The sequence below is a fragment of the Tursiops truncatus genome, chromosome 8, assembly GCF_011762595.2.
Source record: "Tursiops truncatus isolate mTurTru1 chromosome 8, mTurTru1.mat.Y, whole genome shotgun sequence".
Taxonomy (NCBI): domain Eukaryota; kingdom Metazoa; phylum Chordata; class Mammalia; order Artiodactyla; family Delphinidae; genus Tursiops; species Tursiops truncatus.
This window is the reverse complement of record NC_047041.1, coordinates 48,544,171-48,559,012: the sequence shown is the minus strand read 5'-3', so window position 1 is coordinate 48,559,012 and position 14,842 is coordinate 48,544,171. Positions and strand designations below refer to the sequence as shown.

The 14,842-nt window shown below is 38.1% G+C and overlaps 1 protein-coding gene across 4 annotated transcripts in view; it reads right to left on the bottom strand.

Moving 5' to 3' along the window:
• The window catches only part of CCDC90B (coiled-coil domain containing 90B), a 52,913-nt gene that overhangs the window by 14,856 nt on the left and 23,215 nt on the right, over nucleotides 1-14,842 (bottom strand). For 2 of the 4 annotated variants that reach the window (XM_019948705.3, XM_019948706.3), the window contains exons 2-3: nucleotides 5,234-5,353; nucleotides 2,504-2,607 (exon numbers count right to left, since the gene is read on the bottom strand). In XM_019948705.3, coding sequence (XP_019804264.1) covers nucleotides 2,504-2,607; nucleotides 5,234-5,353 — 224 coding nt within the window. The remainder of the gene's footprint in view (nucleotides 1-2,503; nucleotides 2,608-5,233; nucleotides 5,354-14,842) is intronic. The other 2 variants (XM_073808355.1, XM_033862179.2) reach the window with 2 other exon arrangements.

Here is a 14,842-nt window from a genome sequence, read left to right as displayed (position 1 = left end):
AAAAATGTGAGGTCTGGAGTCAGGCTGCCTGGGTTTGAATCCAAACGCTGACATTTACTATGAGCCTTTGGGCCCGTTATTTAGCTTCTTTGACCTCCTCTTTGCTGAAATGGGAATAAAAACTACCTATATCTTATAGAGTTGTTTTGAGGACTAAATGATATAATGCATGTAAAATGCTTACAGTAATACTTGGTGCACAGTTAGCATTCGATGAATGTGATGAGACAGGTGTCTAAATGGCTGAAGCAGGACAGTGTGACTCCAATGTTTTGATGTGGAGGGAGTTTTGCTTTAAATATTATTCCTATCATAAAATGAAAAAGTATTTTTTACTGTGTACAATAGACATCCCTGACTCTAATGCTTTCCCTATCCCTCATCTATATTATTGGGGAGGGAGGTTCATTTTCTTTTATGCAGTTCTGCTGGAAATATTCATGAGAATTACCTCAGAAATCATACAGAAGTGGCCTCTAGGGGTTGTCGGTCTTGTTCCCCCCAAATATCATTATGAAGGAGTTCGAAGACATTAACTATAATATTATTTTTGTTTAAGTCTTTAATAAAATGTTATTTTATTACCAGAACTACATACAGAAGAGTAGAAAATGTAACTACATACTTGTTATAGACTCTGAACCTGAGAATAAGGAATTACTGTACTGTGACTCTAAACTCTTTCTATCTCCCTTTCCGCCTCTAAATAGTTTGGGACTCAAAAAGCCTATAAGATAGCACGTATGTGCATCTTCAAAAACTTTAAGTGGAAAAATTTAATACAGTCAAATCTATTAAAAGTGTGATCATTGTAACTATTGTGGCGCCACCAGAGAATATGAATGTTATTCAGACTAGAAGCAAATTCAGAATATAACCGAATTCTCAGACTGAGCACACTTGACTTAGCATGGCTCTTTCTGAAGTGATCAGGTATGAAGCTTGTTTGCCTCATGGCCTATGGCTCAAGGATGGAATGGGATTTTGATTTCATACACCAGTAATAAAAAACCCAAAAGTTCAGTAGTAGTGTTCCTACATCCAATCCTACATTTTGTGTGTGTGTGTGTGTGTGGTACACGGGCCTCTCACTGTTGTGGCCTCTCCCGTTGATGCGCAGGCTCAGCGGCCATGGCTCACGGGCCCAGCCGCTCCGCGTCATGTGGGATCCTCCCAGACCGGGGCACGAGCCCGTGTCCTCTGCATCGGCAGGCGGACTCTCAACCACTGCGCCACCAGGGAAGCCCCTAATCCTACATTTTAAATGTAAGATTAAATGGCCCTGGCAGCATAAAAATTCCTCAAAAAAGTTTTAATTCACTGATTATATTGCAGAGAAACTTAAAAATCTGATTTAAGAGTACCATTAGCTCTTTCAGGATAGCTCAAAGGTTTGGGGGGGATTAAATGAGTGGCTTTTTCTTTGGTGGATTTAATATTAATAGTCTGTTATGATCCTGAATAAATTTAGCTAAAATAATACACATACAAATTTAAAGTTAAGTTAAATCTAGGGGCTGAATGCTTTTAATTCTAAATACATAATTAATTGGATATTACAGAAAAAATCTTTTAAAAATTTCGCTCTTTCATGACCTTTGAAGTAATGACGTTTTATGCAAGAGCTCCTAATTTTATGTAAGAAAGAAATCCTAATATTTCTCTGCTGTGAAATATTTATCTGAAGAAGAAAGCCTAAATTTAAAAAATTAAAAAAATATAACCAAAGAAAACGGATTCTTCAACACAGTAATTAATTCATGATTGACAGATTATGAATTATTATTCTACAGTTAAATTCATTTAGCTTATTCTATCCTTCATATAAAATTATTGCTTTTTGTCCATAGCACCACAATGACAACTCTTGCAAATTACTGAACCTCTCTGATCCTTTCTTCAGTGGTAAAACAGAATAATTCTACCTACTTTTCAAGGTTGTTAGAGAGATTAAATAAGATCATATATGAGCAGTCCCCCGCACTGCCTCTCACTTCTTAAGTTCTTCGTAAATGGTATTACTTGGCGTTTAAGGATTCAGCTATCTGGTCAGATTAAAGCATCTTAGGTGATTTATGAACTCCTTCCCAGCCATGTATGTAAGTCCCTTCCAGCTTTCCAACTTTGTGAAAATTAACCAGAACATACACATGACTGCAGTAAACTGGTCAGCTCTTCTACTGTGGTGGGCTTTCTATGTGGAAAAAGTTGTTTCACTAACAACCTACCACCATCCCATGACTCAAATAATATAATTATCTTACACAATGAAAGATCTGACAAAATTTTACTCTTTGTGTTACCATAATTTTGTGATGACTATTCTAACTCCTCAGTCTCTCTGGATACTGACTTTGCTACACGTTTTTCGTTTTTGGTTCCTTTAGAGAGAATAATAAGGAAGATGCAGGTGTGTTTAGAAGGTGGGTGGCTAAACAGAGATGCAGTTATGAAAAAGATTGTCTAATGAAACTGTCAGAAGTGATAAAAATGAAAACATTACCTGTTGAGCTTGAGTGACCATCTCCTTATAGATAGTATCGAGGCTGACATTCGATAAAATGGTTAATGCTGATACAATTGTTTCTGCTTGTGCTTTGTCAAATCCTACAAGTGGCAAATAGGTATTTATATTTTTTAAAAAGTGCACATCCTTCTCAAAATAGACAGCTAGAATAACTTCTGTCATTTAAATTTTCATGCAGTTGACTCTTGAACACATGGATTTGAACTGAGTGGGTCCACTTAGATGCAGATTTTTCTCAATAGTAAATACTACCATACCACACAATCTGTGGTTGCTTGAAGCTGTGGATGTGCAATTGCGGATACAGAGGGCCACTATAAAGTTACATGCAGATTTTTGACTACACAGGCGGTCAGTGCCCCAACCCCTGTGTTGTTCAAGGGTCAACTGCAGTCTTTTAAAAAAATGGTTATAATTAAAAATCGACAGATTATGCTAAATTACTCTCTAAAAAGCACTCTCCAATTTTAATTCCACTGATCCATTTCCCCACATTTACATCAACATGGGTATTACTAGTCTTTTTTGAGTGTATAATTGGCATTAAAATGGTATTGCATTATTATTTTTATACTTAAAATTTGCATTTCCTTGATTAAGCATCTTTACGTACATTTATTGGTAATTTATTTTTCTGTGAACTGTTTATGGCCTTTGTCCATTTTTCTATAAAACTGCTTAACTTTTCTTATTGATTCATATGAATTCTTTGTATATTAAAGCAATAGGCTCACTGTCATATGTGTTGCTAACATTTTTAACCTTACAGATCATATCCTTTGATACACAGATTTAAATAAATATTTCTGTAGTCACATCTGTCAGTCTTTACTTTTACTTTCATTGCTTTTGAGTTTTGTCTTGCTTCCTTACTCTATAAGTCAAAAAATATTTCTATATTATAATATTTTTCGTAGTCTTTCTTTTTTTTACATTTAGCTTTTCATCAATCTGGAATTTATTTTTCAGTAAGGGAATCTATTTTTTTCCAATGGCTAGTCATTTATCATAGCTCATTTATTAAACAGTCCTTCCTTTCCCTAATTTGTAATGCCTTCTTCATTGCTTTCTAAGACACACGTTTCTGAATACCATTCTATTCCATTAAATCAACTCTTCTATTCCTATAGTTTCATATACTTTATTTATTTATTTTTGCGGTACGTGGGCCTCTCACTGTTGTGGCCTCTCCCGTTGCGGAGCACAGGCTCCGGACGTGCAGGCTCAGTGGCCATGGCTCACGGGCCCAGCCGCTCCGCAGCACGTGGGATCTTCCCGGACTGGGGCACGAACCCATGTCCCCTGCATCGGCAGGCGGACTCTCAACCACTGCGCCACCAGGGAAGCTCTTCATATACTTTAAATAACTGTTTTGACATCTGGTAATTTTTTGTGACATTCTTTGATTTTCTTTTTTTCTATTCTTAAACATTGTGCTTGTACTTCCACATAAACTTTAGTATCAGCCTAGAAACTACAGTTGTTTTTTTACATAATTGGAATCATTCTGCACATGTATCTTGAGCATTTCTCACATCAGTAAATACTCTTCAAACTATACCATTTTCGTGACTAAAATATTCTATTTTATGGATGGCTCATATTTAAATAGTGACTTTTTTTTAACATCTTTATTGGAGTATAATTGCTTTACAATGGTGTGTTAATTTCTGCTTTATAACAAAGTGAATCAGTTATACATATATCCCCATATCTCTTCCCTCTTGCATCTCCCTCCCTCCCACTCTCCCTATCCCACCCCTCTAGGTGGTCACAAAGCACGGAGCTGATCTCCCTGTGCTATGCGGCTGCTTCCCACTAGCTATCGGTTTTACATTTGTTAGTGTATATATGTCCATGCCACTCTCTCACTTTGCCCCAGCTTACCCTTCCCCCTCCCCATGTCCGTAAGTCCATTCTCTAGTAGGTCTACGTCTCTATTCCCGTCTTGCCCCTAGGTTCTTCATGACCATTCTTTTTTATAGATTCCATATACATGTGTTAGCATACGGTATGTTTTTCTCTTTCTGACTTACTTCACTCTGTATGACTGACTCCAGGTCCATCCACCTCACTACAAATAACTCAATTTCGTTTCTTTTTATGGTTGAGTAATATTCCATTGTATATATGTGCCACATCTTTATCCATTCATGCAGCTCAATATCAAAAACACAAACAACCCAATCCAAAAATGGGCAGAAGACCTAAACAGACATTTCTCCAAAGAAGATATACAGATTGCCAACAAACACATGAAAGAATGCTCAACATCATCAAATCATTAGAAAAATGCAAATCAAAACTACAATGAGATATCATCTCACACCGGTCAGAATGGCCATCATCAACAAATCTACAATAAATGCTGGAGAGGGTGTGGAGAAAAGGGAACCCTCTTGCACTGTTGGTGGGAGTGTAAACTGATACAGCCACTATGGAGAACAGTATGGAGGTTCCTTAAAAAACTAAAAATAGAACTACCATACGACCCAGCAATCCCACTACTAGGCATATACTCTGAGAAAACCATAATTCAAAGAGTCATATACCACAATGTTCATTGCAGCTCTATTTACAATAGCCAGGACATGGAAGCAACCTAAACAGTGACTCTTAATTGTTCATAATGGTGATGTTGTCTTGACTAGGTAATTTGTTATGAGTGCTGCTGATATTCTTTCAAAAGGGACCCATGTTTCTCACCATGAGTTTCCAAGTCCTGAACCAATGCATGCGTATCAAACGTTAATTTCCTTTGTTCTAAAGGAGTTATGTCCACTGGCCTCGTATCATATCCTTCCTTGGTTGCGGTGGTGAAGAAATCTGAAAAGAGAAGGCAGTTTTTTTTGTAGTAACTAATAGAAGCGTCACATTTTAGCTTCTAAAGCATTTCCCCCCATCTATTTGTAATACAGTTCCAGCTCTTCTACTTGGGAATTCTGTAATTTCAAGCAAGATAAAGGATTTATCTGAGCCCCTGATTCTTTTTTTTTTTTTTCGCCACGCCGTGCAGCATGCAGGTTCTTAATTCCCTGACTAGGGATCGAACCCATACCCGCTGCATTGGGAGGGTAGTCTTAACCACTGGACTGCCAGGGAAGTCCTTGAGCCCCTGATTCTTTTATTTGAAAGTCTCTAACATTATTCTGTACGTAGTAAACATTCAGTAAATGTTTGCTGTCTTTTAGTATTCCAAAATTTTAAGAGTCAGTCTAACATCATAACATAATATACATCAAAAGCTTTGGGGGGGATTTCCTGGTGGCACAGTGGTTAAGAATCCGCCTGCCAATGCAGGGGACATGGGTTCGAGCCCTGGTCTGGGATGATCCCACATGCCGCGGAACAACTAAGCCCGTACGCCACAGCTACTGAGCCTGCGCTCTAGAGCCCGTGAGCCACAGATACTGAGCCCGCATGCCACAACTACTGAAGCCCACGCGCCTAGAGCCCGTGTTCCGCAACAAAGAGAAGCCACCACAATGAGAAGCCCGCACACTGCAACGAAGAGTAGACACCGCTCGCCTCAACTAGAGAAAGCCTGCGCACAGCAACAAAGACCCGAAGTAGCCCAAAGTAAATAAATAAATTTATTAAAAAAAAAAAAAAAAGCTTTGGGTATTGCTGGCACACCTCTAATTACTGGAGAGCAGAAACTGTCCAGCAACTCTCCTTCTTGCTCAGAAGTCTTTCATAGAGCTGTGATAATTTTTAGACATATACCCCCGTCTAAAGTAGCTTTCTGTCCTCCCACTCTTTATATATCCACAGTTTATTTCCTACACAGTTCTCAGTTCTAATCTGAAATTATCTTGTTTACTGCTTGTCTCTCTGAACCAGAATGTAAGTGCCATGAGGCCTGGACTGTGTCTTTCATCTGTATCTTTAGTACCTAAAACAGTGCTTGGCAAATAGTTGGCTCACAGTATTTTATTGTCGAATCAATCAGTGAATCGGATTTTAAATCCAGAAGTATTTAGTGGTATCAACACAAAAGACCTAGGACGTTGTTCGCATTTTTGAAATAAATGTCCTATTTCAATAAATTCCCAATTTTTAACCTAGACACAGAATGGTTCCTTTCTATCTACTGCTGATGAATTTATTAAAAAGTATTTTCTTTGGGGGAGAACTCTGTCTATATACAACTTTATTGCCATTACTATGTATTATGTGAAATAACTGCTAATTAGTATAAACTACTAATCAAACACAAGGTACTATACTAGATACTTTATATACTACTAAGGCATCGTGGTATTATTCACCTTTTTAGATAAGAAAATCAAGCCTAGGAAAGGTAAAGCCTAAGGTTTTGCGTAAGGTCTTGCCTAAGGTCATAGAGTCTCTGGCAGAATCAGGATTCAGATCCAGGTCTTCTGACTCCAAATCTCATGCTGTCTTATACCCCATGCTGTCTTTTTTATCCTAAGCCACTTAAGACATCTAGGTACTTAAAAGACAAAGCTGCAACCTCAGGTATTACTTTTCTGCTAGTATAGTGTAAGGCAAATGTGATTCCTTCCTATATAACTTTCTAGTCAAGAAACATCTGAGTGCCAGGCACTGTGTTAGGCACAGGGGATGATGAGCAAAACCAGACATAACAGATGTCTTCATTGACTTTATAGACTAATAAACAGGAAACAGATGTTTTTTAAAAAAATCTAAAGATAAACTCTAATTCAAATAATGAAAGAGTAATGTCTAGTCCTTTATATTAATTAATTCAAGTACTCAGATGAATTCTGGTTAACCAGAAATAAAAGGAAGCAGATGTAAAGGTGGATCAATTTTGAACACACACACACTCATTAGCACAGAGGTCGACAATCTTTTTGGCTTTGAGTGGCATCTAGAAGAGTTAAGCAGTGTGCCTGTGGGTCAATATTAAACCTAAGGAGGGAGAGAAAAAGAAAATTAGAGGAAAAAGAGGGGCAGATTTCTATAACAACTGCATTAGGAACAATGATTGGTACCCTTAGTTACCTATCCTTGATTAGAAGTTCATTCAGTTGATTAGAAGTTGTCTTTTATTTGGGGTTTAGGGGAAAAAATCAGTAATAATATTTATACAACATGTTACTATTTTCACACCTATTACTTTATCCTTAAAATTCTCATGTTGTGGATGAGGAAAACTGAGGCTCAGAGGAGCTAAGTAATTTGAGATCTTATGGTCTCAGAGCAAGGCATATTAGTACATAGTTCCTCTGACTTCAGTCAACAAACTCTGAATACCTTCCACAAGGAGAAGCTTCCTACTTGTTGACTGAAAAAAAAAAAAAAGTGCAACCTAAAAGTTGAGAATTATGTTTTATTCAGTGGATTTTCTGAGGACTTAAGCCTGGAGGACAGCCTCTCAGATCGTCTGAGAGACTGCTCCGAAGAGGTAAGGGAGGAGCCAAGATATACAGGAGTTTTGCAACAAAAACCAGGTAGTTGGAACATCAAAAGATTACTGTTAAAGAAAACCAGACATCTCAAGTTAATGAATTTAGCACTTTACTATGTATGGGAAGATGCAAGGGTCTGGGCTCACTGAAATCATTCCTTTGATATGCACCTTAACTATCTAGGACCGGTGTCCTGCTTTTCTCCACCCTGAATCCCCTCAGAGTGCATAGCTGAGGGTGGCTGCAGTGGCTGGTGGCTGCAGCATCCTTCGTTTACTGATATGGCAGGCAACATTTTTCATCCACGGTGCCTCGCCTTGCTCATAAATCCAACCATCATTTGGGAAGCATTTCATGACCAATTTTGTCCCATGGTGCTAGGAAGGCTCATTCCTAGATCAGGTGAAGATTCTGTTGATAGGTTATACTCAATGTGTTAATTTTTGGATTAGGCCCTGTTGATAATCTGAACTTCTCTGGATCACCTGTCTTACTAGTCTCTTTTGATCCAGGAAATGTTTTCCCTTGTTGCTTCTTCCCATAACTAGAGTTGTACTATTACAGTTATTTTATGTAGGTTATGTATATATAATCAACAGTCTGAAGACTTTTAGCCATCATTAATTTTGCTGGAGACCTGGTTACACATTGGGTAATGCAAAAGACAACAATTTTTTTTTTTTCCTGGCCACGCTGTGCAGCTTGTGGGATCTTCCCCGACCAGGGATTGAACCTGCAACCTCAGCAGTAAAAGCTTGGAGTCCTAACCACTAGACCACCAGGGAATTCCCCAGTAGACAGTAATCTTATAAAACAGACAGGATGTAGGTAACACAACTAATACAGCTTTATACATTAATAAAGTCATAGTACAGCAGAGACAGAAAGTATAAACAAATTGAAAACAAGGAGAACAAATTAAAGCAATGATTAGTATAACTAGTTGTAATCTGGTTGCAATAAACCATCAAGTTCACAGGGGAGCCAGCTGGAGAAGCCAAATTCTGGAAGGATCAGGCAGAGAGAAAATGATATATATTTCATCTTTGTTTACAAAGGTATACTTTATCAACTTGTTGTAGGTCATAGCATAAGAGGAAAGCTTTTCCTGTTTTCCTGGAAAACAAGGATTAAAATCCAGTATATTTCAGAAAAAGTGATAAAATTATAAATCATATTCATCAGTTCATTTAGTCTCATGTAATTAATTCCTGAAGATCTGAATGCAGTCATCAGGTCTCCATCCGAATTCTGTAATATCTTACCCAGTTCAGTGGTATGATCTGAAAATTATCAGAAACTTATATTTGTCAAAAAGTCATTTTTACGAATCTTCTTTAAGATCTTCATTTTATAAAAGCATCAGAGTAAAACAATGATTGTTTACGAACGACAAGACTTAAAATGGCACGGTTAAAGATCTGATTACAATGCAATTGACAAGAAACTTGGATATTTATGTGATGCACATTTTAAGATAATTAGACTTATGACTGATAACTTATACCAGGGCACATCAGATTTTTAGGTATTCCATATAAATTTTGGAAATATCTGTATTAATGACATTTATCTATACACTATAACCTATGGTTCATCTCCAATCACTTGATGATGCTTCTCAAGTAATTTAAAATACCAAATAAGCCTAATTAGTTTAATATTCTTCTCTGAGATGTCTCAGGGTTCCTTCAAAGCATCCCAGAGTCAGCTGGAGGTCAAAAGAACTTTAGTTAGAATTTCATATTTGGGGGACTTCCCTGGTGGTGCAGTGGTGAGGAATCCACCTGCCAATGCAGGGGACACAGGTTAGATCCCTGGTCTGGGAAGATCCCACGTGCCGTGGAGCAACTAAGCCCATGTGCCACCACTACTGAGCCTACACTCTACAGCCTGTGAGCCACAACTACTGAGCCCACATGCCACAACTACTGAAGCCCGTGTGCCTACAGCCCTGCTCCACAAGAGAACCCACCTCAATGAGAAGCCCGCACACCACAACGAAGAGTAGCCCCCACTTTCTCAACTAGAGAAGCCCGCGCACAGCAACGGAGACCCAACATGGCCAAAAAAAAAAAAAAAAGATGTTAGCGGAACTATTAAAAAAAAAAGAATTTCATATTTGGGAAGTTTGTCAAAAACATCAAAAAGGTTTCAAAACACTTGGTCAAATAGGATCATAGGTTATTGTGAAACAGTACTTCAAAAAACAAATACAGATCACTTAAAGGCAAAGAAACTCACACAATCTGTTTCCAATAGCAATACTCCAAGAAAACTTTGTTCTCTTAACAAAGAGAGGAACCAAATCCAGTTTTGCACCAGCCTACTTTTAATAACAAAATCTATTTACCTAATTAGGTAATTAGGTAATTTACCTAATTAGGTAAATTTACCTAAATTTAATTAAATTTAATCTAATCCCAGCCTGACTATGTACAAAACTCCTTTTTCAGGGCTCCCTTTCTACATACCTTCTAAGACTTTTTGTATATGTATTAGTTTATCCCATATTTTTCCATCCAAAAATAACCAGTTCTAGGACAATCATTTTTTCCCCTTAACAAAATGTACTTTCATTCCTCACACCTTCTTTTGCTGAAAACACCCATCCTACTTTCCTTGCATATTGAAATGTTTCCCTTATTATTTTTAGTAATTTTAATTACATATTCCACCTTTAACCCTTAAAAACCTTACTCTCTACCAAAAATCGACAATCAGCAAGTAACTGTAAACTGTCATACCAGCATTTCCTTATTGGAATATCCTATAACCTCTAGAAACATATAACATAATTTCTTTCCTCAATGTGGTATAAGATATGGGTCTAATAAACCCAAACATCTTTAGTTTCCCTCTCGTAAGGAGACAAAAGTAGGTAAATTTAGATCTGTTTAGCAATTACTGTTCCAGTATTTTATCTTATTTGAAATGACCTGGATATTCAGTGAACTGCCATCATTTAATTTAACTTAGCAAAACTCAACTTACCAAAAATCTGGAGAAACTATTTTAAATAAACATACCCCAAACATAATTATTCCTAAAGGGTTCACCTAAAAACTCTCATTCCATTCCCCTTTATTTTATAACTTATGAAAATACTACCATACCAAGTTAAAAAAAATTTTTTTTTTTTTTTTGCTGACAAACTCTGTAACAGAAATAACATGAACATGTTGACCTTTGGTAAACTTACTTTTATTATAAAAGTAAGATATGTCTACATTGATTAAACCAGCAAACTTAAACTAGCTTTAATACCAGACGTTAATTTAATATTGAATATTTCCTAGATCATGTGACCCTGAAATTCCTTCCGGCCAGTTTCTTTCATATTTAGAAATATTTAATTTGTAAGCACTTACTTTTAAGTCAATTAAATAGAGCTCTTTATAAATTTAATTTTGATAATATTTCCCAGAGGTAGAGATATTTCATACATATAATGTCTACACAGACACATAAACAGACAAATTTAGAGATCTCATAGCTTCACTTTAAAAACTTAATTATGATTCTTGTACTACAATGTAAATTTACTAGTTATTTATAACAGTTGGAGTAAGTTAAATTTCTTTGCTCAGATGACAAAGGCTTTACTATTTGTGGAAAAGACTTTTAATATTTGTATTCGTCCTTGATAAACCCTTAAGGAGGCTATGAATTAGATTTTGGCTAAGGGAGCCTTTCCAGTGGTTTGAGTTTAAAACGGCCACTTTTTTCCTTTTTCCCTCGTTGGTTTCAGGTTCTGAAACCTGACTGAGCTAATTAGGTTCAGTCTCAGATCATTGTGGGCTGTATTTACATTTCTGATTTATAGAGATTTGCAAGACAAAGATGTTGCTTTTAATTCCACAAAGAACGGGTCTGTCACCTAAATGATATTAAAAGATGAATTTGCCCAACTATGTTTTCTTTAATTTCCTTTTTTATATCAGTGAGAAGATTTCCAACTAAACTGCAATTCGGGAGTTCTGTGTTCTAGGATTTCAGGGCTTAATTTATCATGCCTTCAAAAGCTTGCATAAGGCATTCAACAAAGGCCCTCTTTCTCAGTTTTACTTTATACTGTGTGGGCTCAGGTAATGCTACTGGTTTCCTTTAGCATGTTTAATTAATATTTCCTAAGGGGGCAAATTCATATGCCCTGCCTTATAATCCCAAGCAGGGGAAGCATTCACCAGTAAAACATGTCTATTCCACGATATAATTAAGCAAAAGAGATGTAACCATCTTATATAAAGCCCACTTAAAATGGGTACATTTTTATAAATTTTCATCTCAATTCTATCAACTTTTATTCTTTTAACTTTAGTTTCCATGAGGACTCAATCGACAAGTGTAGGTCTTACAAGGAGTCCTAGAAGCCTTTCTTTTTATCCTGACCATTATATCTATTTTTGTATAAAACGCTCTGGGATCCCCAGTGGGGAGTTGAGCCAAGGGTTTCAAGCCCTTTTCTCAATCTTTTAACTTTATTGGCCTGTTGCCCCAAGTAACTGTTGGTCAGGTATCTGAGTGTAATTTTCTTCCAGCCTTTTAAATATATAAATACATAAATACAAACAAATAAATAAAACACTGAGGTAAACAGAGTGGACTTGTCTGGGGCCCTGTAATGTTGGGGACAGCAAGGGATCCCTTTGGCCCATCCAACCTCAGGTAGTGCTGTATCAAACCTTTGATTTAATCCCATTAATTTCCATTTTATTTACTCCATTTAAAAATAACCATCTAAAGATTTCTTTATTAATTTGGGACACTTCCCTTTAAAATTTCCACCTGGTTGGGAAAAAGTCTCTAGAATTTCCCTTCAGTTTTTTTTCCCCCTGTTAATCAACCTAGTTAACATGAATTATTCTAATGTTTTTAGTAGCATCTGTAAGACCCACTGAGGGGAAGTGGAGACCACAAACAAGGCTTTCCAAACCATTTGTATTTTTGGTTTGTTTTAAACTAAGGGAGTTTTTAGGTTAACCACTGCCAACTAAAAACTTGCATTTGCCATCTGCCTCTCTAAGGATTAAGTCACTAGCCACTGCAGTCACTGACCTTCAACACACCCTGAAAGGAGTTCAGGGCGGAGATCAGGAATGAGGCACTCTGTGCTCTGGGAAAAATTGACAGAACAGGCCTTCAGATAGTTAGATAGTTTCAGGAGAAGGTTTTATGAGCCCAAATTCTTGTATCTTTTCATATTTAGAAAAGCACTAAAATCATCAAGGGAGACATCTGCTTCTCATGACCAGGAGTAACCTTCTGCAAAAATGTGTGCTGGACTGCACATATCCCCCCCCCCCCCCACCGCTTCACTAAAATCATATATATACTGACCTTTCCCTCTCCCTCTTTGGAGCAGTTCCTCAGAGCTATCTGAGAGGCTGTCTCCTGGGCTATAGTCCTCATTATGCCCCAAATAAAACTTAATTCACAGCTCTCATGTTGTGCATGTTTTTTTCAGTCAACACCATTATGTGTATTTCCCACCTTTTGTTTTCCCCCCCCATAGGTACCAATAAAACAGCTGTTTATAATGAGCTCTCTAAAAATTTACCAATTGAAGTTTCTCAAATTTGAAGGATCCATCATCTAGTCATTAATGAGATGTACCTTAATAGTGACTCAAACCAGTAAGATGCAAGAGGCTTCCCCGTAAGAGAGTGCAAAAGATGGAGCCTAAACAAGATCCAGAAAGTTTACTCCCCAAAACAGTTAAGAAAGTACAAGACTTCATTGTACAGGTTGACTCAACAAAGGTTAAGATGGCAAAAAGCCCCTGAGAGGTGGTACAGTCACACAAAAGACTGCTCAGAATCCCAGGCTATTCGATAGGTTGCCAAATGTATACCATATGTGCACCTTTTGGATGGCAGAGACCAAGTTCTCAAAACACACGCGCGCGCGCGCGCAAAGATCAGGGAGTACATTTACATTTAAAAGACAAAGGAAGAGAAATGCAGGTTCCCCCTAGAAGGGCTTTTGTTTAAGGTCAGAATTCTGAAAAGACATTTTTATCAGGCTGGCTTTTTCTAACTTAACTGTGTACACAAAAAAAGAGCTCCATCTTGGGAGAGAGTGGCCAAGATGGTGGAGTAGAAAGACCCTGAGCTCATCTCTTCACACAAGCATAGAAAAATCACAACTGTCTGCAGAGCAACCATTGATGAAAAAGACTGGAACCTACCAGAAAAGATCTTCTACAACTAAAGTCATAAAGAAGGAACCACAACAAGATGGAGAGGAGGGGTGAACACATGATATAATCAAATCCCATCTCCACAAACTGGAGAATAATTGTGTTGCAGAGGTAATCTCACAGGAGTGAGATTTCTGAGCCCCGCGTCAGGCTCTCCAGCCCAGCGGTCTGACACCTGTAAGATGAGCCCCCAGAGCGTTTGACTTTGAAGGCTAATGGGGCTTAACTGCAGGAGCCCCGCAGGACTTGAGGGAATAAGAGACTTCACTCTTAAAGGTCCACACAAAAATCTCACGCACTCCAGGACCCAGGGCAAAGCAGTCACTTTATAGGCGTGTGGGCCAGACCTGCCTGCTGGTCTTGGAGAGTCTCCTGGAGAGGCGGTGAGGCAGATGGCTGTGGCTCACCCTGGGGACATAGACACAGGTGGCAGAAACTGGGGAACATTCAGCTGTGTGAGCACTGCTGCTGCTGGCAGCTGCTATCTTGGCTCATTAGCCAAGACCTAGTACCACCCAACAGCCTGCAGGCACCAGGGCTGGGAAGCCTCAGGACAAACAACTAACTGGGCAGGGACACGGCTCCACCCATAAGCACTGAAGCTGTCTAAAGACTAAAAAGCCCACAGCCATCTCTGGACACACCCCTAGACAAAGCCCAGCCAACAGGAGGGCCAACTCCCAGCCCCAACCACTAGTGGGCAGACACCGGTCC